This window comes from Anser cygnoides, chromosome Z (genome assembly GCF_040182565.1).
Source record: "Anser cygnoides isolate HZ-2024a breed goose chromosome Z, Taihu_goose_T2T_genome, whole genome shotgun sequence".
Lineage (NCBI taxonomy): Eukaryota > Metazoa > Chordata > Aves > Anseriformes > Anatidae > Anser > Anser cygnoides.
The window spans coordinates 18,183,136-18,211,114 of NC_089912.1; the positions used below are offsets into that span (position 1 = coordinate 18,183,136).

Consider the following 27,979-nt stretch of genomic DNA (forward strand, 5'->3'; position numbering starts at 1 on the left):
CTGCTAGAAGGTCTCCCCAAAGTCTTCTCTTCTCCAGGCTGAACAACCCCAGCTCCCTCAGCCTGTCTTCACAGGAGAGGTGCTCCAGACCTCTGATCATCCCCATGACCCTCCTCTGGACTCGTTTAAATAATTCCATGTTCTTCTTTTCGTGGGGGCCCAAGAGCTGAATGCCGCACTCCAGGTGGGGTCTCACAAAAGCAGAGCAGAGCAGAGCAGAATCACCTCACTCAACCTGCTGGCCACGCTTCTTTTGATGCAGCCCAGTATGCGGTTGGCTTTCTTATCAGCCAACACACCCAAGTCCTTCTCTTCAGAGCTGCTCTCAGTCATTCTCTGCCCAGCCTGTATTTGTTGTTGTGATTGCCCTTACTCAGATGCAGGATCTTGCACTTGGCCTTGTAAAACTTCATGAGGTTCACACAGGCCCACCTCTCAAGCCTGTCCAGGTCCCTCTGGATGGCATCACTTCCCTCCAGTGTGTCGACTGCACCACACAGCTTAGTGTCATCAGCAAACCTGCTGAGGGTGCACTAGATCCCACTGTCCATGTCATCAACAAAGATGTTAAACAGTCCCAATAACAACCCCTGAAGAACACCACTCATTGCTGGTCTCTACTTGAACATAGAGCCATTGACCACAACTCTTTGTGTGACCATCAAGCCAATTCCTTACCCACCAAGCAGTCCATCCGTCAAGTCAATTTATATTCATTTTGGAGACAAGAGTGCTGTGGGGGACAGTGTCAAATGCTTTGCACAAGTCCAGGCAGATTATGTCACTTGCTCTTCCCTTATCCACCAATGCTGTAATCCCACTGTAGAAGGCCACCAAATTTATCAGACTTGATTAACCCTTAGTGAAGGCATGCTTTCTGTCACCAATCACCTCCCTATTTTCCATGTGCCTTAGCATAGTTTCTAGGAGGATCTGCTCCATCATCTTGCCAGGCAAAGAGGTGAGACTGACTGGCCTGTAGTTCCCCAGGTCTTCCTTTTATCCCTTTTTAAAAATGGGGGCTATTTTCCCCCTCTGGGGACTATTTTCCCCCCTTTTCCTTCTGAAGTCAGTGGGAACTTCATCAGACTGCCACAGCTTCTCAAATGTGACACTTAGCAACTTCATTGGCCAATTCCCTCAGGACCCTTGAATATATCTCATCTGGTCCCATGGACTTGTGTACCTTCAAATTCCTCAGATGGTCTTGAACTTGATCTCCCACAATGGGCAGTACATCATTCTCCCAGTCCCTGCATTTGGATTCTGTGAATTAGGCAGTGATAGTAGTAAGGGAAAAAGCATGGCAGCACAGGTGGCAATAACAATAAACACAGTCGGTGGACAAGTCAGCTTAGTCCCAGTTTCAGAGGGACAGACATAATGTTAAAATGAAATCACCATTCCCCATTGTGAAGTCTTTAGTTCTTGCCTATTATAATCACACCACTTTTTTTTTTTTTTTTTATGGATGACACAATGAATTTGGGGAGAGTACTGAGATAATCTTTGGGATGTACTCCAGTCATCATTGTTTCTGCTACATGCTGCACACAAAAAGGAACCATTAAGATATTTTGTCTGATCCCAGATTGTCATTTTATGATACAATAAAATATGTTTATGTAACTGAAGTATCTATTATGTGAGTGAAGGAGAAAATGATTAAGTAGTAAAAGTAGCATGGTGGCAGAAATTTAGTTTTTTTTTTTTTTAAATACAACAATTGTGTTAACTAGATTTTGAAAATAATCCCAGTTTGAAAAATAAAAGTAATCACAGTGAATAAGTTCTGTTGTTCTATTCAGAGATAAAATTCTGTATTGCTGCATTTGGTCCAACAAGTTTGTTTGGGATATTTCCCCTAAAATTTTTAAAAGAAAGTACTCATTGTCTGAGCAAATTCTCCAGCAATAGGATTGATTCCATAATTTAAAGAATGAAAATAGAAGGAAGTAATGAAACTGAGAGTGGGGTAAAACAATGTAACTTGGTGTGCTTTAACACTGGTATAGAGTTATTTAAGGGTGACTTAATTACCAAGGGACAGTAGAGTGATGTATGTCTGGAAAGGTAGCTCCTGAAGGTGTAATAGAATGGGCAGATGTGTCTTTAGATGAGGGCAGATATATCTTCAGAAAGTATATCATACACTGTGCTCAGAGTTTTTTTTTTTTTTTTTTTTTTTTTTCATTTAACAACATCTTTCTGGCCCAGACAAGCAGCAGTTAAATACCGTACGCCAAATAATGCCATATTAATGGCACTGCTGTGCTATATATATATATAAAATATATATATATTATATATCCTGTGCTATACTCATTTCCTGAATAGGCTGCACCTACCCTGTATCTTATTACAGCATTGGCCAACAATTACAATCCAGAGACTTGTGGAAAGAGCTCAGCTGCTGTGAAGTCTGTGTTTTGTCCTCTGTGCTTCCCAAATCAAAATGGAGAGACGATGTTAGAGTTCAACACTTGAGATTTCCAGGTCTTTTGAAATGAGATTTGAAAGAGTAATGTGAAGTGCTGGGGTTTAATGTACTCTTGTTTCTATACCAATGTTAAGAAAGAAAATACTCACAGCCCTAAGAGCAAAAATATGAAAAGGGGAATAAGGATGAAGGAGATCAGAGTCAGATTTGGCAGAAGAGTCAAAGGCTGCACTCGGGGTTATTAGTGTTTTGCAAAGTCAGCCGTCTTGGGAGTTGAAACATCTGTAATGGCAATCCCACATCAAATAAATGTGATGCCAGTAAACAAACCCAAGGAAAAGAAACTGGAGGTTCTCAGGTCATGACTCTGCATGTTAAACACGATTCTTCAGGTCCACCTACGAATTTTGTGAATCTGAAAGACCTCCATGCACAAACATGGAGTTAATGATGCCTCTGAAGAAATCACAACCAGCTGTCTGCCTAAACAAGTTCTCAGGACCCAACCCCAGGGCTAGCAAGATGCTAAATTGTGCAGAGAAAGATGATCGGTGGACAAAAAGAATGAAAAGAATTACAAGTGATCATTTTTTAGCAGTGATATTTCTTCCTTTACAGATTCTGTACAGTTCTAGCACACCAGCATAGAGCAGAAATCAATCTGATGGAGTAAATGGGATACATCTGTGAAAGTGAATATGAGACAAGAAAGTAATCCTTTGTTTAATGTCAGTGAGATGTCTCAGCATTTGCCTGTGGTAATGGTGGAGGTAAATGCTTGCTGAATATGCTTTTACGTATAAACTCGTGTTGTGTAATCCATGAAAAATAGGGGTGTCCATATGGATGACCATTAAACTATTTGAATACAAACATCTGCATGTTGTGGGTAATATTCACTTTGAAATATGTTATCTCTGTTTTTATCAAGGTGAAGAAAAGCTGATGAATGTATCAGTAAAATATAAGTAATGTAATTCTATGCAGTGGTCTCCAAAAATATGTTGCCATAGAGGGCCAGCACTGGTATCATTTTTAAATAGCCCTTCAATGACTTTCTTGCCTTTTATGATTCATGCCCAAATCATTCTTCGTTTTTACATTTTCCCTGTTACTCATTTATCTGTGTTTTGAAATGTCTTGATTTGTGGAACAATGTTCTACTGCAGCTCAAGGTAGCTACAAACTCAAGGTATTACTGAGATGTAAAGACATGCACCACCCGTGCTGAGATTCATCTTTGTGTATCAACCACTGCAGTAAAAAAGCCTTTGCTGTGAAGTGTCTGTTTATAACCTCTGAGATGCCATCAGCTGAAGTATAGTATGGAACAGTAGCCATCTGACCGGGAAAGAGAACACTTTGTTATAGTACAGAAATAAACACTTTGGAGTTCACATTTTATTGGCACAAGAACTACTGTGAGCACGTGGTAAGGAACGAAGTCATGCAACAAGGGACTGAGGGAATATTAAATGAGTAGATGGATTGAGGGGGTGCTTGAAAGGGGTAATCAAAACCAGGAGGATTTGATACTTCAGGAAAGGAAACACTACAAAGCATAGACTGTTCATCCTGGACATAACTTGGAGTGTCCACAAGATGGGTGTGGGGTTGGTAATAACGGCTGAGCTTGCTTGAAAAACATCCAGTATCATCCCATGAGATCCCCAGAACAAAAGTTATTTTAAAATTCCTTTTTGTAAGTGAGCCTATCATAATCCTGGTACAGCTATGTTGGACATCTGCTTGGGCTTTGAGGATTATCTCTTCATCAGGCTCAGCTTCAGGGTGTAGGACATGGATCTTGTGGGATGAAATTTTTCAGTTCTGGTCAAAATTGCTGTTGTGACTGCAGGGTTACTTCATTCCCATTGGGAGGGTCTGCAGGGAAGGAAATAAGACCTATTCATAATGTTAGGGTCAAGAACTGTAAGTATCTGATTCTGTACATTATTGTTCTTATGAAAAAGCCCTTTTCTATGTCACAGCATTGGAGCCTCCCTAGAAAAGGCCTCCATCCATTCTTTTTATTCTGCCATGTACTTATTTAGATGCAGGCATTAAGTGATGCTGTTCAGACTTGTGATTCTTTCCTTTGCCCAGACTGAAAGTAAATTCATGATCTCTGCACTGGTCTGTTATGACTAGGTGTGACTGGCATAAGGCCAAGAATAGTGTGTGATGCTAGCAATGCATCCTACAAAAAAAAAAAAAAGGAGATCTAGAAGCATGCTGGTATTTAAGGTTGGATGTGACACAGAGTCAGTATGAGCAGAGCAGCAAAGGAAGCATGGTGAACCAAAGAGGTCCACCGAGATAAGAATGAAACCAATTTGAAACAGCAGTAGGAAATATGTCCTAGGTAGTAAAGTTCATCAAAAACACACCAAACATTTTTCTCTCTGAGTCACTGAGTGTTTTACCCAATTTCCCAGAAGTGGCCAGCCGACAATTCAAAAAATAATAGGGGTATGTGATGTAGACAAGCCTTAAGAGAAGGACAGGTGACTTATCTGTTTTGCCATTGATTGGATTCCCTTTTCTCACACTGAGTCCAAGGATGCAGTTTTTTAAAATGGGTGTAGATGGCTCACCGAGCCTGGTTCAGATGTCACAGCAGATCTCCCCACAGGCTCACTGGGCAGTGGGGTGGGATGAACCCCAGGGCCACCCTGCTCCCGAGTGGCTAGTGCAACAATTCAGTCCTCTTCCCCTGTGATCAATGTCAAGATCACAAGATGCAACCACATGCTGCGAAGCAGAAAAAAGCACTGGTCGCAAGACAGACCACTGAGGGACACTGCTCATCACCAGCCTCCACCTGGACATAGAGCCATTGACCACCACTCTCTGGGTGCAGCTATCGAGCCAATTCCTTATCCACCAGTTGGTCCACCCTACAAATCCATATCTTTCCAATTTAGAGATTTTCGTTTAATTTAATTGAAAGGAATCCAGTTTGTGCACCCTGAAACATCTCTGTAGTGTGAACCAGAACCCAGTAACAGAAATGACTGGGAGACTGGCCTCAGAAGTGGAGAAGGACTGAGCGCTGCCCACCGATCTGGACAGCCACGCTGGCTGGCACCTGCTGCGTGAGGATAAAATGTTTATTTCCAAAAGGAGCAGTCATGACTCACTCTTCTGCTATCTTCCTCATAGCAACGGGAGAGCAAGACTGATGCTCCAAGTTTATTTATTTATTTTTTATTATTATTATTTCTCTTTTGGTTCCTTGTGTGGCTCTAGGCTGAAGTATGCTTTGCGAAGCATTTCCTGTATTTGGCTGTTGCAATCTCAGGCTTGCATACCATACAAGAGCCCTGCTTGCAAGAAAACCAGATGAAATGAGAGGAGAAACATGTGTCCTTGGTCCAATGTTGTTGGTCTATCTCCATGGGTGAGGAATAGTCTATGGTATCTCAATATGTCATTTCCTCAATTTGCTATTCCTTCTGGAAAGCTGGTAAATCTTAGCATGCCTAGCACTCAGGGGACAAATACCACATTGCTGGTTCTTTTCAGTGAAGTTGACAGAAAAATACTAGGCATCTGAAAACTGAATAAAAAGCACTTGATAAAAAAGGCCAAAAACTCTGAAAATGCCACCGTTCCTCACATTAAGCAATATCAATCTACTGACATTCAACGCCATTTTAAAAAAAATAAATCCACTTGTAAGTGATTTCTGGTCAAATGTGTGCTTGTTTTCATGCGGTCTCACAAGGCACAAGCCCAACAATGTTGGCACATTTGGAGAAAAGTTCAAGTTGTTTCTAAACGCACTGACAATCAGAAAACATTAAACATCACACACACACACACAAAAATTGAATTCCATTTGGAAGAGAGCTTCACATGCTGCAAATGATTCATGCATTCACTCATCCTTTTCTTATTAAAACCTTAAAAGATGTTCAAAACTTCATTCTAATTAACAGTGCATTGTTAATTTATTTATTTATTTTCCTGCTAAGCAAACTGGTAAGAACATGATACACTTCTTTCCTGTATATATATCCTCACTTGAAAGATTTGGTTTTATCAGTCTTACTGATTGCCTGCAACAGCTTAGAAGCCAGCTGATAGGTAGAGTTACCAACTATACAAAGAAATTACTGATAAAACTGTGGCCTCCTAAATTCCAGCTATGACAGCCTCTTGTAATTTTCATCTCCTGTTCATATTCTGGATAGCGGCTTTCAGATCTGCTGTTGTTACTTCTTCGTTACTTTCTGTTTTGTTCACTGGAGCTCCTTGTGTTCTCTGGAGATGGTTTTGTAGCCTTCCTCAGGGGATGTGACTCTTACAAGTATCATACCTGCAGACAGGGCTGTAGGCCTCTCTTGCACATTTGAGCACCCTGAGGTGTTTGGAGGGAGCCTTCTCCAGCTCTGAGTGAAATTCCACCCAACTGACACAATCATTTTGCTGATACTCTGCTTTATGGTTCATCGCTGCGGTTTTACCCATGCCATTTTGGTATTACTATATTGCCCTCCACAAGCAGAAGTACCCAGTGAAATTAAATCAGAATCACAGATCCATAAAATGGTTTGTGTTGGAAGGGACCTTCCTGGGTCACCTCCCACCAGACCAGGTTGCCCAAAGCCCCATACAGCCTGGCCTTGAGCACTTCCAGGGATGGGGCATTCACAGCTTCTCTGGGCAGCCTGTGCCAGTGCCTCACCACCCTCTGAGTGAAGGATTTCTTCCTTATATCTAATGTAAACCTACCTTATTTTGGTTTAAAACCATTATTCTTTGCCCTATTACTACACTCCCTGACAAGGAGTCCCTTCCCAGCTTTCCTGTAGGCCCCCTTGGGGCTTGAAGGTCGCAATGAGGTCTCCCCAAAACCTTCTCTTCTCCATACTGAAGAGCCCCAGCTCTCTCAGTATTTCTTCATTGGAGAGGTGCTCCAGCCCTCTGATCATCTTCGTAGCACAAGTGCTTGATTTTGCCCTCTTGCTCACTTTTCTACAGCAGTGTTTACTTGAGATTGTTGCTTCTGCCTCCTGTTTGCTCTGGAAGACCCAAACCAATATGTTGATATATAGCTCCAAAGAGGCAGTCAGTGAGGTAAAAAGTTCATGGCTGTTCCCTTGAACAAGAATAAAATTTAAAAACAAATTTTTGCAAGGTTTGGTAGTCTGTGAGACAGCCAGAGGATTTTAAGTGGCCTGTTCAAAATACTGAGGAACAACTTTTGGTGTTGTTTTCTTTTTTCCTTATTAGGGAAAGGAGACCTCCTTCTATCAACTCTAATCCCAATTTCTTGCTAATTAGGAACACCTATGTTGACCTTGATATTGAAGATACATTCACCTTGAAAGAGGACAAAAAGTAGTCATCCTAAGCCTCCAGGAAAGCTGAGTACTTCTTCGAAATACCTGGTAAGAAGTTATGATCCTCAACAGCTCATGCTTGGCTCACTGTGCTTATTTACAGCGAATTTTGTCCACCTATATGTCACACTTCTTCAGATGTCTGGGAATCTTGAAATATCCACTAAATCAAACATTCAGAGCAATAGCAAATGTCTACAACTTCAGCATCTCCTATGGAATAGCTCCTGCCAAAGATACTACCAGGCATTACAACATTTTCAGTTCTGATACATTATTGGATCAGTTAGAGGAGGAAAATAAACAGTGCACAGGAAATTATAGCCTGTAAAACAAACAGCTCAAATTAAAAAAAAAAAAAAGAAAAGAGATTTCATGGACATGAGTGCACGTGGTACACATGAATCCCTCATGCCTAGGAGAAGTATTGTTCTAGTTTTGTAAATACAGCAAAAATGAGGCATCTCCATAAAACCTGAAGAGAAAACAAGATCTCCAATCCTGTTGAAAACAAAGACAAAGTTGATCAGGACCAGTGCCACTGCTGGAACTGCTAAGCTCTTGGAAACTCTTAAGTCAGGTTGAACAAAACTCTAACAATATGACATAGGGAATCATCTTTCAGCCTAACAACTATGTCACTATACATAAACGCATGATTATCCTTTTTCTTATCATCTGGTGTATGATTTGCGATGATGGCACAGTTTTTTTTTTATGAAAACAGTACTAACAACCTGAAAATCTTCATGAAGTACAAGCATGGGCTATTGCAATATTTTGCTAATCGGAATTTCATGCAAAATTTCCTGGCCAACTGGCACTTGAAGCGTAGTTTACCTTTCTGTGTTTTAGTGGATAGGAGATAGTCTTCCAACCTAGAAATCTGTGATACTGTGATACTGTAAAGAACCCGTGCTGCCATATGTGACCTTTTCCTCTTGTTTAAAATTCAGGGAACATCAATGGGACTTTGAACAGCCAGCGAGCATGGCACAGACCCTTTTGGCTGGAATGAGATAGTTAAGTTTGTCAGGTGCTTTGGTGTCCTTCAGATTGACAGAGCTGTCTGAGTCCTTTTATAACAGGTGATTTGTTTCTACATCCAGGTGTGTACTAGAGGCTTCGGCTGACTTAAACACAAGTCTCCTGTTTCCACCCAAGGTCAGGATTTGGGCTGAGCTGTGGCCCGACATGGAATTGTGTCCGAGATGTCATGGCCACCGTACCTGTCCCCAGCCCATGACTGCCACAGCTTTGACTTCAGGAACACATTGCTCAGACACCTTAACTCTGTAAATGCACTCAGCAGGATGGCAAACTGTAATATTTGCAGCAGAATCTACTTGCATGTATTGCACTGCACCAAAAGTGTTTCAAACAAGTGAGCATCTGTGTTACCAGTGGGGGGGAATCCACAGCCGTGGGTTAATAAAAGCCTTCACCCATCAGTTGCTTTGTAGGGTAACTGTTCTAAATTATTTGGGAGAAGAGGTTAAACAACACTTTTAAAAATAGGTATTGTAGGTCATTACTATCATGTTTTTATTACATGCTAACTTAAGAAAGGAATAGCTTTGAATTCTCCACTGGAAACAAGAGAAAATAAAGTATGTTTAATGGGTATTATTTGTAAGCATTAAAACAGATCCTGCACCATTAAGAAGGGCAAACTCCCCCTGGGATCTGTACAATTTTCAGGCTTATTGCTGAGCAGTCCTGCTTGTTTTTACAGACGTGGAATGAAATGGCTCACAATTTTGATTTCGCCTGTGCCTTGTTTTGGGGGGTGAGTGGGTAAGCACATTTTTACTGAACAATGTTGAAGCTGTATTTGGAATGCAGGACATTAAAATCCTCTATAATTTTCTACAGTGTGTGGGCTTTTGCCTTAGAAATGCTGGTGCCCTTCTACAATTTCTTCTCCCTGTCAGCTCCTCCTTTGCAGCACTGTCCTTTCTCTCCTGACCTTTTGGGAGCTCTCGACCACTCATCTTACCCAAGCTCCACAGAGTGTCAGCACTTGCACTGATCAGCCCTGCAGGCTGTCCTTGGACTTCCTGTGGGCACCATTGCAGAAGAGACCCATGGACAGCAGTTTCCTGGCAGTGAGAGGGAGAAGATGCCTTCCTGAGAAACCCTGAGAACATTCCTATGCGGTCATTCCAGTGACGAGTGGTGGGTCACACAGGTGTGAGGTCTGTTAGTGCAGGGCTGCGGGTCTGGGGACCTCCAAGGAGTGCCCCATCCTGTGGCGATGTTGCAGTTTGTTGGAGCTTGCTGTGAAGCCTTACAGCAAAATAACGGATGTTGCCAGGCATGCTGGAAGAAAAGGGAGAAGTTGTCGATATGCAGGGTGAAGAGCAGAGGTGTGCGAGGCATATGGAAGGAGAGGAGGGTGAGAGGATGGAGGGCGGAGTGGAAAGAGCACAGGCCAGAAACAGAGAGACAGAAACAGATCCCTGGCATAGTGGAAGGGAAGACTGGGTTAAACGGCTGGTAAATGAGAACAAAATGAGGAGAGAAGCACAGAAACAGAAATAAGCACACACAAAGTCACCTGAAAGACAGCAGAAGCAGGTGGGGCAGTGCAGGAAGCCCTCCTGTTGGGAAGCCAGTGAGTAATGGTAGCACAGGCACGGGGAAAGGAGGACAATGAGGCAAGCCCTCAGCCAGCGGGACAGGCTGGCAGAGGGGTCCCCACCATCCCTCCAGCAACAGGCAAACAGCAGGTGCTGGGACCAGAAGCTTTCTTTGTTTGGTGGCACAGAGCTGTCCCCGAGACACACAGTAGCTAGCCCTGCTGTGCTCAGTGGGAGGAAAGCGATAGCTGCCTTGTGTGCATGACCACGGGAAGGGCATCTCTTTCAGTTAACAGATATATATTAGCAGGAGGGCTGGCCTTCAGTGAGGTCGTGGGTGATGGTCTTTAGCTGTCTCGGCTTTACCTGCGGTGGCAGAACAGAGCTCGATACCTAACCCAAACGCCTCGGTTTTGCAGGCATCGGGGGCAGATTTGGTGTCGGGGGGCGGCTGTTGTGCAAACCACCAGCCCAAGGAAATGGGCTTGGTTTGAAGAACAACAGCAAAGAGGAAAAAAAAAAGTGAAAAAGAAAGAGGAAAAGTAGAGGAGGGAAAAACTGCCTGCCATCCAGATTTGGGAGTGCCCGAGGCTCTGGCACGGAAGGGCTGCTGCCCCGGCTGCTGTGGGGCTCGCGGTGTTTTAGGGGACGAGCTGCAACCGAGCAAAACCAGCGGGCAGGGCTGCGGGAAGCGACCGCGACTGAAGCTTGGGCTCATCTGCCGCCCCGTTTAGGTACCGCTCCGGGTCAGCCGCGCCGCACGGGTCCCCCCGACCCATTTCGGGGCAGTCGGCGTGCACGGAGCGACGGGGGCGTCCATGGTGTGGGCAGAGGGGGCGCGGAGAGAAGCGAGGGACCACCCCCTACCTTCCATCCCTATCCTCGCCCCCCTATCCCCATCCCCACCGCTGTCCCCATCCCCATCCCTATCACCGTACCCGTCCCTATCACCATACCCGTCCCTATCCCTATCCCTATCCCTATCCCTATCCCTATCCCTATCCCTATCCCTATCCCTATCCCTATCCCTATCCCTATCCCTGTTCCCGTCCCCGTCCCCGTCCCCGTCCCCGTCCCCTCCCCATCCCACCCCCTCCAGCCGCAGGTGCCGCCGCCCCCCGCACCGCCCCCCCGGCTCCGCCGCCCCGTAAGTACTGGGCGCACCGGGCGGCCGAGCAGCCGCGATGGGCGCCCGCGGCGGCTCGGGGCTCTACGTGGGGCGCCGTGCGGCCGCCCTGGTGGCCGCGGTGCTTCTGGCCCTTCTGGCCGCCCTGCTGGCCCTCGCCGCCCTCTACGGGCGCTGCCGCGGGGAGGAGGCACCCCCGGCGCCCCCCTCGCCCCCCGACGGGACGGCCGGAGGAGCCGGTGTCCCCGGGGATCCGCCGGGGGTCCCGTCGTGGCGGCGGCTGCCCCGGCACCTGCTGCCGCTGCACTACGACCTGGAGCTGTGGCCGCGGGTGCGGCCGGGGCAGGCGGGACCCTTCTCTTTCGTCGGGCAGGTGAACATCACGGTGCGCTGCCGGCAGGACACGCGGGCCGCGGTGCTGCACAGCGCCGGGCTGCGCAGCCGGGGAGCAGCCGTCCGGGGACCCCTGCCCGAGCCGGGAGACGCCGTCCGGGGACCCCTGCCCGATCCCGGCGCCGCCGTGGAGGTGGCGGGGCTTCGGCAGGAGGCGGCGGGAGAGGTGGCGGTGCTGGAGCTCCGCGGGCGGCTGCGGGCCGGGCGGCGCTACGTGCTGCAGTTCGGCTTCCAGGGCCGTCTGGAGGAGGACCTGGACGGGCTCTTCCTCACCCGCTACACCGACCAGGGCCGCAGCAGGTAGGCGGCACAGGCGGCGGATGTGCGGAGACGCGGGCTCCCGGCTCCACGCCCGACTGCGAGGGGCAGCGGGTTGCGCGGTGAGGGAAGATGTGTCACCCCAACACCGTCCCCAACACCGTCCCCAACCCTGTCCCCACCCCCGTCCCCAACCCCGTACCCATCCTCGTCCCCAAATCCGTCCCCATCCTTGTCCCCATCCTCATCCCCAATCCTGTCTCCATCCCCATCCCCATCTCCATCCCCATCTCCATCTCCGTCCCCATTCCCAACCCCGTCTCCAACCCCATCCCCAAACTCATCCCCATCTCCAAACCCAACCCCAACCCCTTCCCCGTCCCCATCCCCAACCTGCTGGGAACACTGCCCAGCACGTCCCTCTCCCCATCATCCCCAGTCCTCTGCCTCTTGCCCTGTGGGAGCGGGACAGGGGCGGTGTGAGCCTGCCAGAAAGGCCATCACTCAAATCAGGTTTTTGTCCTCGAAGCAAGGCTTATTTGCTTATTTGTTTATTTTAGTTGGGAATCTTCTCAGGGTGCTTTTCATTCTGAATGTGAAATTTCCTGCAGACAAGTGAAGCTTAAGATTATGATTTCAATAGTTCTGGTTGCAGGCGAGTTTCTCAAAATAGACGCTTAATGTAGGGGCAGGAAAAGTGCTTATTTTAAAGGTACTTCTAAGTACTTATACTTAAAGGTACTTTGTAATAATTAAAGACGCGGTGATTTGCTGCAGGACATAAAGCAAGTCAGAAAGGAAGCTAGAGTTAAAATTCAAGTGTTCTTGGCTCTCAGCCCACTGATGAGTTCACTGAAGTAAACTCCCTCAAGCAGTTTGTGGAGCTCTGAACCCACCAAATAATGCTCAGTTACCTGCAGGATCCATACGTGCATGTCACTGTATCGGTACTAATAATCACAAGCCATGAAATAAATAGTTTTTATTGAAACAGAGCAGAACTGTGTGACTTCTCTGTAGCAAGTAGTAGCCTTTTTTATTTTAAGGAGATAAGTTGATTATCCTTAGAGAAAAGCACAGGATGTTACTAAGGGATTTTAGGAAATAGATTTCTATTTATTTATTTATTTACTTACTTATTTATTTTTTTCAGTTGCTATCTCTTTGTTCACTGATTGTCAGGTATATTTGTGCAACTTTTGATTTAAGGAAAATCCCAAATGCTTTGCCTAACTTTCATAATTAAAAAGAAAAAAAATCTAAATAAGAATGAAACAATCATTTAATCGTTTAATACTGTCAGTGTACTTTATGGTGCCATATTAATTCAGACAAAAACTAAAAAACAGTGAATTAGACTGACATTTTTCAATTCATACTGTGTACAATTCAGAGAATCCAAAACAAACAAATATTTTTAGCTATTGTCAGCTTTGCTGCCACAGTAGAAAATAAGAAAAAGTATTTTAATATCATTAAAATAATGTGTACCATTTGATTTCAAGTTGTTTAAAGGATTTGTGGCAATTGTTCCATTTAAGTCTTATCTTATCATGAAGCACTAAGGAAATGTGAGACTGCAGTCTAGTTTAAAGAGATGCCAGTGGTGTTCAGACACTGAAATAAATCAAAGGAAATCCACTGATTGCAGATAAAACATATTGTTTTGGTTACTTGTTCCTGCCTGCATTCCTGATGTTCTTGAATGGATTTTGCATATCTTTCTGCTTTAAAAGGGCTTTCTCTGAATCAAGAGTATGCAACACTACCTTGTTATTTTTTTTTTCCTTTGCAAAGAACGAAATCATCACTTTACCAGCAGTTTCCTAATCTGATGGGGTCCAGTTACACTGAAGGGGTTTTGCCATCCCCATTTTGGAGGAGGTGCATTGTAAGGAACATATTTTGTAAGCTCTAGCAAGCTGTTAATGATGGAATAAGCTGTATTCCAATGGGTTATGTAGATCAGGAACGATTTACAAACATTCAGTGTCTTTCCACTCCAGGATGCAGTACAAAGCCTGTACAAAGTACTATTCTGCAAGGAAACCACTACCTCCTGCTCTGTAGCTCTTCCGCAGGGACTTGTACCTGGCTCCGTCAGACCTTCAGGATCTAATTCCTGCACAGGCTTCTGACTTCAGTTTGTAACTGAAACCACCAGCTGCAGCAGACAATGTGCTGTTTATTTGCGGTCAAACAGATTCATGTATTTCTTGCATGCGCTAGAAGTTTTAGTGGTTTTGTAATTTGTGCTTCTGGAACCACTAGGGACCTCTCATTTCAGAAGAGTTTGGGCACAGAAGGGCGAGTTTTCAGTAGACAGCTAGATCCTAAAGAAAAGTGAAGTCCCTGAAATCTGTGCCTGAGCTTTGGCACCTCCTGCTTTCTTGCTCAGATGCCCGCATTGCTCTTGGCGGGCTGGTATAATTAGCTGTTTGACATGAAGAGCTGTTTGTTCCCTGTCCTTCCAAGTCAGAGCAGAAGTGCACTGGTGAGGCTGTGAGGAAAAGCCATTTGCAACGAGAACTCCCTGCTGTTTTCAGAAATGCTAGCCTCACCTCTATGGAAGGCAGAATAAACCAAAACCCAAACTTCACTGAATTTCCAGAAATTCACAGAAACACAGAAACTGTTCACAATCAGATTGATCATTGGAGGCTGTGCATTTTTACTGTTATTGACAATTTGTACTATCCACTCAATCAGGTCTTACACATGAAAGAAAATTCTTGAAAAATGGAAGCACTACGTATTAATGCCGCACTGTCCATGTCTACAGTGACTGCAACAGCAAAGGAAGTGAAAAAGGAAGATGCCCTTACTTCAACAGCACTAACTTCACCCATTGTTGAAATGGGAATCTGTGTTCTGCAAATAGCTGGGAGAGTCATGCCAGGGTCAGGGTAGGCAGAAAGACCATCTTTGACCTTCTTCTTTAGCAGCACTGGTGCAAACATAAATAGTGCAGGAGGTTAGACGGAACATCATCCTACATGCTGATACTGCACTGCTGTGATCAAGCTCATTGCACGCTGCTCCAGGCTTAGCAGGATAACTGTGAGTGTGCTGTAAAGTGTGGGCTGTATGTGTGCTGGGCTTATGTGGCAAGGGTTTGGTAGCAGGTGGGCTGCAGGGGTGGCCTCTGTGAGCAGAGCCCAGCAGGTGCCCCATGTCAGAGCAGAGCCAGCTCCAGCTGCTCCAAAAGGGACCCGCAGCTGGCCAGAGCTGAGCCATGAGCGATGCTGGGTGGGCCTCTGGGAGAGCAGAGTTAAGGAAGGGAAAGAAGTGCTGGGCAACAGCAGCTGGGAGAGAGGGGTGAGAGCCAGGCCTGCAGCCCCCAAGGGCAGTGCAGCAGCAGGACAGGAGGTGCTCCAGGCACACAGCAGCAGTTCCCCTGCGGCCTGTGGAGAGGCCCCTGGTGGAGCAGGCTGTCCCCCTGCAGCCCATGGGTCCCACACGGAGCAGATCTCCACGCTGCAGCCCGTGGAGGAGCCCCCGGTGGAGCAGGTGGATGTGGCCTGGAGGAGGCTGCGGCCCATGGAGAGCCCCCGCAGGAGCAGGCCCCGGGCCGGAGCTGCAGCCCATGGAGAGGAGCCCACGCAGGAGCAGGGGGTCTGGGGGGAGCTGCCGCCCGTGGGGGACCCGTGCTGGAGCAGTTTGCTCCTGGGGGATGGATGGACCCCGTGGTACGGAGCCGTGTGGGAGCAGTGCTTGAAGAGCTGCTGCCTGTGGGCAGCCCCAGAGTGGCAGAGGTGAAGTGCTATAGACTGACCACAGTCCCCATCCCCTGTGTTCCTCGGCGCTGCTCGGGGTAGGAGGTGGAAAAGAGTGGGTGGAGGGAAGGTGTTTTTAGGTTGCTTTTATTCCTGGCAGCTAATCTAGTATTAATTGTAAACAAATTAAATAAATCTTCCCCAGCCAAGTCTGTTTTGCCCATGATTATAATTAGCGAGTGATCTCCCTGTCCTTGACCCATGCATTCTTTCTTCATGTTTTCTTCCCTGCCCTCCTGGGGGGTTCCCCACCTGGTAGGGGGTGAGAAAGCAGCTGGGTGGGTACCTGGCTGCCAGCTGAGGTCAACTCTGCAAATGTAGTCTTACGCAACTTCTGTACAAATACATGGCTGGGTATGGCTGGTGTTAAAAGGAATTCCAAAATGTGATCAAATGCAGTGTTTGTGCTGATTTTTAGCAGTTGCTGATGCACCAGCTACCAGAATGATGGAGAAGGGGGGTTAGAACAGCAATGACACAGTTAATTGCACTTTACAGCAGGGAACCTGAATGTTTCAGTTCTGTTTCATATAAATAATTGAATAAGACCATCAAATTCATGCAACAGAAATCAGAGCAAACAACAGGTTTGGTGTTTTCTTGGGTTGTGTGTTAGCACTGAATACCATTTGCCTGAAAAAAGGACTAGTGGGTCAGCCATTGCACAGAACAGGATTCTGCTCACTGTAATACCCTTGTACTTTGAGCCACTTCAGGGTTTGCTAAATTATTTAGTTCTTACATATTTTTAAAGTGAAAGAAATCAGATCTAATATATGTTAGCACAGAAAAATATCATACTATTGTATTGTAATATTAGCAATATTACAAATAACATCACCTGAATGAGAAAGCATTTTTACAAGAACAACTTCTTTTGCATCAACATGACACGTTTATTTTACAATGATGCTGTTTTTTTTTTTAACAGGTGAAGCAGTGTTCATGAGGTATTTATAAACTACACATGAATCATGCTTCATTTTTCCCTTTCTTGTTATTTTCACTGACTGAAAATAATAACAATAAAAAAGTATAGTATAAATTGTCAAAGCTTTAGTCTAAGAGATCCTGTTATATGTTTGCTTCTCTTTATTTAAAAGTAGCATGTCTTTGATCTTGTTTTATAAGAAGAAGGAGGCATTATAGGATAATTAAGGAAGAAAAAGAAAACTATGCACAAAGGTACAGGAGCAAGAGAGGAACTTTTTTTTTGTCTGCTTATGCAATGTTAAGCATTGTTGAAAATGAAATTCCTTTTGGGTAATTTGCTTTGTGATACAATTATAACGTAGAATACAGTTTGGTATTAATTCAGTTCATGATAATACCTTCAACATTTTTTTTTTTAAACAAGGAAAAAAGATCCCCAATGATGACTCATTCTGACAAATGATATGAGGTAATGCGTGTGTGAAATGCTAATTATTTGTGTAACGTGCATGAAACATTCCCATTTATCTTTTCTATTGGGAGACCTGCTGAAAAATAACATTTAAACTGTCCTCAAATTTCTTTTTTAATGTTGATGCTTTAGCCCACTGTCTGATATTTTGTGCTCCTGAATAAAAATTTCTTGTGGGCAAATTTGCCATGTGTCTGTGTTAGTTTCTGCTGGCATGGTGCCTGTAGAGGCAGTGGTGTCTCTGGTGCTGTGGAGTTTGCAGTCATGAGGTTGCTCCATCTTTTCTAGAATGAAAATCAAATGCGCAACAGCATACTCTCCTGCATGGGAACACAGTGATTAGGGAAAGAGTATTTTTGTGACTGCTTCCTTTGATGAAGGCAGGGGATAGCCACTTTTGCTGCTTGTACACCCCAAGCAGAAAGTAAAGTCATGTTGTGTCACCGGGCATCACAGAGGGGAGGTGACACAGCAAGGCAGCTGGTGGCTGGCACAGCAAATGCATGACTGCAGGGAGCCAGGTCCATCAAGGACATCTGCACTGATAGGCAAAAAGTAAAATATATCATGCTGCTTTCTCATGTTAAAGGGGGCATTGTGGTCCTAGCAGTCACCTGGTGACTGCACATGTTCCACGTGGGTTCTTTTATAGGACATAAATTGTATTGTGGTACAGCATCACAGCATGTCTGCTAAATGCAAAGGGTACCATGTTTTGAGAGTACAGTTGCTTTGAGCAGGGTTAGGCAGCACAGCTGTGAAAAAGGCAGCAGCCAAACATCTTTTAAAATACATAGATTTAGCAAGGGCTGATCTTGGGAATGGGACAAAAAGAATTGCTGGGTTTTGCCAATGGAAACAGGAAGCTGATGGCATGGCTCCTGGGGTCAACTTACACACAATGCAGTACATATTCTGTGAAGTGGTGTACATATAAATGGAAAGCTAAGCCATTCATTTCAGGTACTGAAAAAGGGAATCTCAAAACGTGGAACCTTAGGTTCATGTCCTCATGTCTTGGACATGGTTCAGTGCTGTATATCACAACCAGGTGCAGTCATGGTGTGCACATAGTGTGGATCTGCACTGCAGGGCTGACTTGTTATATACTGTTACTTACTGTATAAATACTTTCCTGGTGGCTTCTGTCTTGTTTGGGATGACTGTGCTAAGTGTGAACCTCTGTGAACCTAGTGTTATGGAACATCTCCGCTACAACTGAAAAATACTGGCCCTGTGATAGCATCCGGGTCACTGGAACAAGAGGACCATGCCATCCATGTATCCTCTCCTGGGACTACTTGGCTCAGTTTTGAAGTCTTCAGAACTTTCTGGAATGTTTAATAGTTGAAGTTTATGTGTTTGCCTGCCTGTTCTGCTCAGTTTTAGCACATGCATCACTGCTCCCTTCATTCATGTGTGTAGAAGTATGATTCCTATGGAGTCTTCCTTGTTGCCTTTGGGTTGATAGGTATGGGGCTTTGAGAAACATTATAGTCATATTCTTTCTAACACCTGGTGAAGATGCCTTGACATGAACAGCCCACATCTATAATTCTTTATGGAAACTTTGGCCACTAGGCATGGTGATTCCATCATCGTGGCCACTGGACATCTTGATTCCAGCCACTACGTCACAAAAATTTGCCCCAAATGGGTCAAAGCTGCACAGTGTAAGGTAGCAAATGATCTTGTATATTTTCCTGTGTTTGACAGTGCAGTGGGACATTCTTCTCTGTGTGGTTTGATAAAATTGTGCAAGTGCATCTATTCACGGTTACCTGAAATATACTATGTGTACAATTTTTTATTAAAATGCACCATTAAAATAGGACAGCATGCATTAGGTAAGAAGATGTATAGAGAGATTGTAATTAGAATCATAGAATCATTGGCTGGAAAACACCTTCAAAATCATAGTGTCCAGCCATGCCCCTACCACCACTATCACCCACTAAACCATGTCCCTAAGCAGCACATCCAACCTTTCCTTGAACACCCCCAGGGACGGTGATGCCAACACCTCCCAGGGCAACCCGTTCCAGTGCCTGACTGCTCTTTCTGAGAAGAAATGTCTCCTCATTTCCAACCTGAACCTCCCCTGGCACAACTTGAGGCCATTCCCTCTAGTCCTATCACTAGTTATCTGCAAGAAGAGGCCGAGCCCCAGCTCCTCACAACTTCCTTTCAGGTAGAGAGCAATAAGGTCTCCCCTGAGCCTCCTCTTCTCCAGACTAAACCCCAGTTCCCTCAGCTGCTCCTCACAGGACTTGTGTTCCAGGCCCTTCACCAGCTTTGTAGCTCTTCTCTGTACACACGCCACCACCTCCATGTCCTTCTTGCAGTGGGGAGCCCAAAGCTGAACACAGTACTCAAGGTGCGGCCTCACCAGAGCTGAGCACAGGGGGACAATCACCTCCATGGTCCTGCTGGCCACACTGTTTCTTATGCAAGCCAGGATGCTGTTGGCCTTCTCGGCCATCTGGGCACACTGCTGGCTCATGTTCAGGTGAGCATCAACCAACACCTCCAGATCCTTTTTCTCTGCACAGCTTTCCAGCCACTCCACCCCAAGCCTGTAGCACTGTGTGTGGTTGTTGTGCCCCAAGTACAGGATCTGGCACTTAGCCATGTTGAATCTCATCCCCTTGGCCTCTGCCCATCGATCCAACCTGTCTTGGTCCCTCTGCAGGGCCTTCCTACCCTGCGGCAGATCAACACTTCCCCCCAGCTTGGTGTCATCTGCAAGCTTACTGAGGGTGCACTCAATTCCCTTGTCCAAGTCATCAATAAAGATATTAAAGAGGATGGGACCCAACACCGACCCCTGGAGAACAAATTATGATGGTTGGCACTGTATCACTTTTGAGCACTTGCCTGCTATGTGCAAAACTTTAATCAACTCTGTCTTAATAACCAAACTAAAAAGCTTAAATATTGAAAATTGGGAGCTTTTTCCAGATATTTAAAAAAACAAACAAACAAACAAAAAACAACCCCAAACCATAAACTAATCAAAAAAGACTGGTTTTCTCTAGAAGCATCCAAGCTGAGCTGTCTGCTAGGTGTGGGGATTTGATCAAGACTTGAAATAATAACCAGACCTTTTCGAAACCTGCGTATCCATGTGATTAACTTTGTGCTTTGTATTTGGCATTTTAATGCACAATATATTGATTTTGATCAACTGTAGCATGCTGGATTTATCCTATTTGTATTTTCAATATAGCGTGCTGATTGCTTCCCAACTGGAACCAACATATGCCAGGACAGTTTATCCATGTTTTGATGAGCCTGCCATGAAGGCCACATTTAATATCAGAATTATCCACGACCCAAGCTATGTGGCTCTTTCCAACATGCCTGCTATTGGTAGGTAAACAACGGTAGACTTATGTTTGTTTGTTTGTTCTTTGAATTACCTTAAAAAGGGTGAAATTTATCTGAACAGGCTATAGCTTTATCATCTGATATAACAGCATTCTTTTGCCTGTGGGCTAATACCTTGAAAATGTGAAGAAAATCTGTGTCTATGAACTTAAATATTTGGAGAGAGTTATTCACAATTAGTGTCTTTGATGGCAATAACTCCATGCTGCCAGTTGTGATGTGCACTTCTCTGGTTGCTGGAGGCCATGCAGGGCTTCATTCTTACCATTTACTGCTGTGTCAGCATGTCTGTCCTACTGCATGACATCTGCTTAAAGCAAAACAGCAGCTCCAGTATGCAAAGCCTGTAATTGTGGTATTAAAGGACTGCATTTCATTCTAAGCTGCTTTTAAGATGTATTTACATCATATGAAAAAGTGTTTTAGCATGCAGAGAGACTGCAGCCTCCTGTGTGTGTGCAGAATAAGGATAACAGGACTATAATGCTCTGGAAATGCTCCTCCTGCCCCTTGCTGGGATCTCATGTGAGATTCATGTTGGGTATAAGATTCCAAGCAAATTCCATAAATTACTGTTCTTACTGGACTCTGTGGGATCTCTCACCCCCCTTCTTAATGGCTTTTTTTTTTTCCTGCATTTCAGTGCCATGATTTTAATTTCACCTAAATAAATTTCAGCCATAAAAAGGAGAGTTTGAGATTTGCATAGAAGCAAAGTAATTTAGGAATTATAATGGATGCGATGTCTGTGAGAATTGCTTGGAAGAATTTTTTTCCCCTAAGAATCTTGTCCGTTTTCCCCCACATTTAGAAGGAAGGTATGTGAATAAATACTTCATAGTTCTCAGGTACACATAATCTATATTTGAATTGTAATATATTATACATTTTAGAGATATGCAGCATGGGATGAATTGTCCACAGTTCGTCCACATCCTAACACTGACGCAGTTTGATATGCTTCCAAGACTTTAGTAAAGAAGTTCAAGAGTGGATTTTGGATGTTTGAATGAAAGGTAATGACTGATATATAGTGGTAGCAAGAAGTTTGGCTGCTTGCCTTTTACCAGAAGCATATGAAGTTAGTGCAGAAACACAGCATATCAAGAGAGGTGTAACAACAACAATAACAACAGACATGCAGAAAAGACTAATTCCTTGTTTGTTTTGGAAGAACAATAGATTGACTATTTCTTTAATTTGTTTTTCTAGACACATCTGAGATGAGGGACGAAAATGGAAGCCTGTGGACTGTTACTACCTTTAACACTTCGTTGAAAATGTCAACTTATATAACTGCTTTTGTGATTTGTGATTTTGATTATGTCACCAGAACTGAGCGGGGAAATGAGGTAAATATTAGGCTGCATAACACATTATAGCAGTTTACGACAGAAGTTGGCTCTGTGGTGCATCATGTGCTTTAGAAGATATCAGAGACATTAACTGTGTTTTCCATTCCAAAAAGTATTTGCTTATGTGGCAAAACTGCTAACATTTATCTTGCAGATATTTCTGCAGAAAGCTTTCCTTTGGAACAATTAATTTATTATCCTGAGCTGATCATTTCATATGTGCCTACAGATACAAATCCAAAAGTAGGTATGTGTTCCATGTTAAGACTTTAGGGGCAGCTACTCTGCAGAGGGTGATGTTCAAAATTCAGAATCTTGTTATCTTCTTAACTCTCTTGGTTGGAAAAAATATCAGTTTCCACTGCTGTGACAAATCATTGAAGTGCAGTGCATTGTTGTTCAAAGCCATTTGATGATGTCTGTCATGAACTCAGTACAAGCAATACTCTGCTCCAAGCCTTTTTTTATACTTCTATTTTAACTGTTTTATTTATTTATTTATTTATTTTCTCTGCAATGAGCACATTTTTTAACCTTTAAAAGTGTCTGTTTTGTGTTTGAAGCTTTTTCGTCACTGAGGATTCTGTTTTCCTCTTCTACTACAAGGGCCAAATCATCTTGATGGAAGCTGTAAAAAAATAATACAATGGCACTAGGTGTTTGGCTTTCCTTCTTTTGTTGAAAGTGAACAGGGGAGAGATGTAACAAGTTGTCCCAAAACAAAGGGTGAAGTCAAGCATAAAGCCCTACACTTGCTACCCTTCATAAATGAGATCTTGGTGCCAGCTCTGTGATTAGTTCACTGTCATCCTACTACAGAAAGGCAGGACAAGGTGAGAGGACAGTGCAGAGGTATAGCAGGAAGCACAATATAAGCTTCTTTTTAAAGCGAAGATTGGACATATATGTCATATCTGCTGTCCCCTGCATAAACCCTGTTGGGCGCTTTTGTCTCTGGCTGGTAAATTTGTCTTGGACAGATGTCTCCTGACAATAGTGAGCAAAACAAAACCTTAAAACTAGTGTTCTTTCAGAGCAAAAAGGCACCACCCATGCTGTTAGGGGTAAGAGGGTATTTTGACCCCAGGTTTCAGAGGTGCTCAGTTTATGCCTCCACAATGTTTGTGTAAGCATGTTCATTGTGTCTGTTTTATTATTTCCAGTAAGTGAATTACAACCAAAAACATGCGTATTATATTTCAAAACTCATACTGGGATTAGGGTTTTAAGTCTGCCCATTATGTTTAGGTTTTGTAAAATGAAGAGATCTGGTCTTTGAAACCCCTCTGAAGCCTTGGCTGAAAAGAGGGGCTCAGAGGCTGAGAATACTTTGTTGACTGAATATGCTTTATTTTTTCCCTTGTAAATTAAATCCTGATGGTTCCCCAACTGTGCTATTAGGGTTTGGCTCTGCAGCTCCTTGTGAAACCCTGTATTGAGTTTAGGTGCAAGAAATGTTGAGCTTTTGAGCTGCTAGGCACCTGGGGTCCTTGTAGCCAGAGGTACATGATGGAGACATAAACCTCTTCTCAGTCTGCTCCGTCACTTTGGGCAAACAGCTGCCCTCTTCAGTACCATGACATAGCAAATGGGCACTGGAAGGGAAAGCTTGCAGCTGCTGTCTCCGTTATTCAGAGGTACAGGGGTCTTCTGCTCAGAGGTTCCTCCCTCTCTAGCAGCAATGGGAAACCAGTTTTCTGTTTCAGGCAGTAAGAAAGCTCAAGAGGAGTTTAGTATGTTCAGATAGCAAAAGCTCTCTGAACTTCCATTTCTCTCTCTTTGGGAAAATAGTGGAAGGTCTGCCACCAATGCCCACTGGCTGGAATACATTGGCTTAAGATGTGTGGATCTGAGTAGTTTTACAGCATCTTGTATTTAATAAAAGAATAATTAGGAATCCAATTGCTCCAATCATCTATAGTTGGATTCAAGTCTTGGCCCTTCTGAAGTGCTGGATCTCTCCTTGATTTTTAGCAGGATTAGGCTCTGGGCCATATTTTGTCAGGTCCAGCAATATGTGGGCTGGGATTTTTTTTTTCATAAAAAGCTCATTACATGATCTGGTGTGGACAGACAGCATATTCAAACAATGATTCATAGAAGAGAAGCAAAGAAAATGAAAATATTAGGGTTGCCTGAAATAATGCTTCCTTTTTTTTTTTTTTTTTTTTTGATTGCAGATACGTATTTGGGCTCGGAAAGAGGCAGTTAAAAATGGGTATGTTGACTATGCTTTAAATATCACAGGCCCAATATTTTCATTTCTGGAAGATTTACTTAACATCAGCTACCCGCTGCCAAAGACAGGTGAGATTCATTATTTTCTTAAGTGGACCAGAAATAGCTGTTGATGGTATAACATTTATAGAAACAATGGGTTCTCTTGCAATATTCTCTTCTTATAACTTACTGGTATAAAACCCTTAAGCTTTAACTCACTGAATTCTCCTTTCTGCACCATGACTCTTCTTAACCTGTCATTCAGCACCCTTGTCTTCACACCAAGCTCATTCTTTAAAGTAACATTTCCTAATAAAGTGGCAGATAGGGCTACAAAGTGGAAAAGGAGTTGTTCAGTCATTTAGTCTATGCATCCCAGAAAGAGCCATGCCAAACAAGGATGCTGGAGTCCCTGAGTGTGCCTAATAAAACCTTGCTTACTGTAACACACGCTTCCCCAAAACATTCCTTGCTTTCTTCAGTGTGTCCTCACCCGACTGTTGAGCTGGCTGTATGTTCATGAACATTTCTCCCTGGAAAAAGATTCCCATAGGAAACAATTTCTGTTTAAAATCGAGTTAAGTCACTTCAGTCGAGAAAGAAGGGTGCCATCATGTGGTCCCACTGTGCAGTTTGCTGCTTGTATCTGGACTCACAGAGGCTTCATTCAGCACAGATGTCATGAGGGAACTTGCTCTGTTACACAAATTGCTAGGACTTTGAAAGCACAGAAGGTAGAGCTTATCTGATGTGAGTTGCGGAACTGCCCATGATCTTGGCAGATCGTAGAACTGGGGGAGAAGAATTTCCTCCCTTTCTTGACTAGATAGTGTGCTTCTTTGTCAAATCTGTATTTTGGCACTTGAAAGAAAGAAATTTTCATCTGGGTAAATGTAATATATGTGTTTAGAATAATATACAGAATTACTCACTGCACTTCCTACGTAGAATGTAATATATGCAGTTGTTGCTTTTTTAAAACTTTATTATTTTAGTAATCATGCAAGATAACCAAGGACTGTAGACAATTATTTTTCACTGGTGAATTCCTCTGTTTAGCAGCAGCATCAATATGTTGATTAATTGCTATAAAAATATTACAAAAGTGGTGTAGAGGAGCAGTATCACTGATTTCCTGTTAGGTAGTATTACAATTTCACAGAATGCTGTTAATACTGTTACAGTCCCTGCAGTAATGCAATACTGCATTTCAGCTGCTTTTCCCACTGACTTTCCTTGAAGTTCTGCTTAAAAATCAGTAGGATTAGATCTGACAAGAATAGCTTCTTGTAAATGCTAGAGATTTCTGTCGCAAATTAAAAATGCAAACCAAAACATAAACACATTTAAATTTGGGGATATTTATGGATTTGTTTTCAGCTGCTTTTAACCCAGTTAAAAGTGAGCTCTTTCACCCCAAGCTGGCTTTGTTGTAAGCCTGCAGTGATAAGCCTGGCTGAGATACAGTCTACTTCACTTGGATTCAGTGTCATGCACATGTTAACTGAGTAGATTTTGGATTGGAAATGGCCCATGGTCTGCTGAATTCCAGTACAAGATTTAGTCTGCTTCAAAAACACTCCATGTACCTTTTGCAAAGTTTGTTCTCTGCTACGGAGTTCAAGCAGTATATCCTCCTCTGAGATCCTTGATGTTCATCCAGGGCACATCTCCGTTTCCTCCAGCTCCCACATTTGAACTGGAAAACTGCTCCCTGCATAGGTAGAATACAGCCTTCATTTTTGTTCAGAAATGTTCTGTGTACAAGATACAGGACAGATGTGGGCTTTGCGGGTATTTATTATACAGCTCCCTGAAATAGTGGCAATCATAGATGAAAAATGACACGGGGAAATTTTGCAAAGTATTTTCAAGGGTGTTGCCAAAATATAGCAAAGAAAGGATAAAAATATACTATCTTTTAACTGCACACTGAATACTTGTCCAGTGTGATCATAAAATCATGTGAGCATTTAACTTCCAAAAATTTTTAAGATACATTTTTTTTTTCTGTTTGAATCAATTTAGATCTGGTTGCACTGCCTGATTTTGGAGCAGGTGCTATGGAAAACTGGGGGCTAATGACTTTCCAAGAATCATCACTGATGTACCTCCCAAGTGATAAATTCACAAGCAGAAAGGCAATGATTGCCATAATTGTGTCACATGAGCTAGGACACCAGGCATGTGGTAAAAAATTCTGTACATTTATTTGTCTATAAATTTTTTTCCTTCTGTTGCTGATGATGCAGTCACTGATTATTGACAAAAAATAGTGACTTAACAGTAGGGGATTTTCACCAGAGGGTTGAAAGACTATTCGTGTGATCTTTTGTTCTGCTGATAGATCAATATTAAAAGCAGATTTTGTCATATTCTGTCATAGTATAGTCTACATACCAACTGCATATGACTCATTGATACAAAACTGTTAACGGACTACTTATATTTTTATCTTACACAGTAACTGAATGCCATACTAGAAGATACTGTAGGGAAGTAGGGATGACAGTACTGTCTATATACTGTATACTGGGTACCTCAATGTGAGAAGGAATGAGCTTCTTAAGGGCTACCGCATAGTGGGATTGCATGTACATATTACAAATGGAATTTGTTTTTCTGTAAGAAAGCCCGTGATATCATACAGCAAATGAAACATGAACATATTTTAAACTTTCATGGAGATTTTCAGAGTTGTTTCTATTTGATTTGGAATGACAATGCAACTTCACATTTTTTTTTTAATTAACTACATTTAATTTAGTGTTCTTTGCCAGAAGAAAGCACCTAGTCAACAAAGTTAGCACAGGAGTTTAACTTGGCTAGTACACTTGTATGCCCTTCTGACAAGGTCTGTAACTTTTCAGACCTTCAAATGAGCAGATTGTCTTTATTGCAGGCCAATAAAATAAATGGCAGCACTTAATTAAACTTTAAAGTAAAGCTATAGTCCAAGCTTTTAAGAATTAACAAATAAAGTACAAATCTTCAAATGATCATTTTTTTCTTAAATATGAACTGCCAAATATGAGTACATAGCAGCTGTTGGGGAAGTTTTATTGCTCACCAGGATAGGGATTTGCTGATTTTGGAAATGGTTATTTCCCCAGTTCTGTTTATTATCCCCTTGACAATTTCCTTTTGTTAAGAACATGGAAAAACAAAAGTTATTATTATTTATGAGTGACTCTTTGGAAAATGTTTTTGTAATTGTTTGATAAATGTCCTATTTTTAATTGTAGCCTGATATGATCTTTTAGATCTTGAAACTTTATTGGGAAGTATTTAAAATTAAATATAGTAGAAGACTGACATGATGCACTGATGTGCTCATGGCATGAAATTGTAGGTGAAACAATTAAAAATAACTGACTTTTGACTTTTTCTGAAATGCATTTTTTTTCTACTGAATTTTCACTATATGCACGAATATTCCGCATTATATTCGGTTGACATGTACATGTTAAATAAAGTTCCTTCAGTGATAGTGCGTGTTTAACCTACAAGAATGAAAACAGCAATCCAAAGAGATATTAAGACTTTTTTTTTTTCTTTCTATTTAAGTGGTTTGGAAATCTGGTTACAATGAACTGGTGGAATGATCTGTGGCTTAATGAGGGGCTGGCGTCTTACTTTGAGTACCTGGGAGCTACCTTTGTTCAACCCAAGCTTTCACTGGT

The 27,979-nt window shown here is 43.3% G+C and overlaps 1 protein-coding gene and 2 long non-coding RNA genes across 6 annotated transcripts in view; 2 read left to right on the forward strand and 1 right to left on the reverse strand.

Moving 5' to 3' along the window:
* LOC136788915 (uncharacterized) overlaps nt 1–11,091 on the forward strand; it is a 30,533-nt gene extending 19,442 nt beyond the window's left edge. For both annotated transcript variants that reach the window (XR_010827476.1, XR_010827477.1), the window contains 2 exons: nt 7,682–7,839; nt 8,901–11,091. This is a non-coding gene — a long non-coding RNA (uncharacterized lncRNA). The remainder of the gene's footprint in view (nt 1–7,681; nt 7,840–8,900) is intronic.
* A 460-nt stretch (nt 11,092–11,551) lies between these two features.
* LVRN (laeverin) overlaps nt 11,552–27,979 on the forward strand; it is a 42,889-nt gene continuing 26,461 nt past the window's right edge. For both annotated transcript variants that reach the window (XM_048052122.2, XM_048052127.2), the window contains exons 1-6: nt 11,552–12,192; nt 20,561–20,703; nt 21,934–22,073; nt 24,257–24,383; nt 26,325–26,479; nt 27,864–27,977. In XM_048052122.2, the coding sequence (XP_047908079.1) occupies nt 11,558–12,192; nt 20,561–20,703; nt 21,934–22,073; nt 24,257–24,383; nt 26,325–26,479; nt 27,864–27,977 (1,314 nt within the window). In that variant the 5' untranslated portion in view covers nt 11,552–11,557. The remainder of the gene's footprint in view (nt 12,193–20,560; nt 20,704–21,933; nt 22,074–24,256; nt 24,384–26,324; nt 26,480–27,863; nt 27,978–27,979) is intronic.
* LOC106047879 (uncharacterized) overlaps nt 22,318–27,979 on the reverse strand; it is a 55,486-nt gene continuing 49,824 nt past the window's right edge. Inside the window, exons 3-4 of one of the 2 annotated variants that reach the window (XR_007159437.2) lie at nt 25,886–26,010; nt 22,318–22,704 (exon numbers count right to left, since the gene is read on the reverse strand). This is a non-coding gene — a long non-coding RNA (uncharacterized lncRNA). Of the gene's footprint in view, nt 22,705–25,290; nt 26,011–27,979 lie in introns of those variants that run through there. The other variant, XR_010827901.1, reaches the window with a different exon arrangement.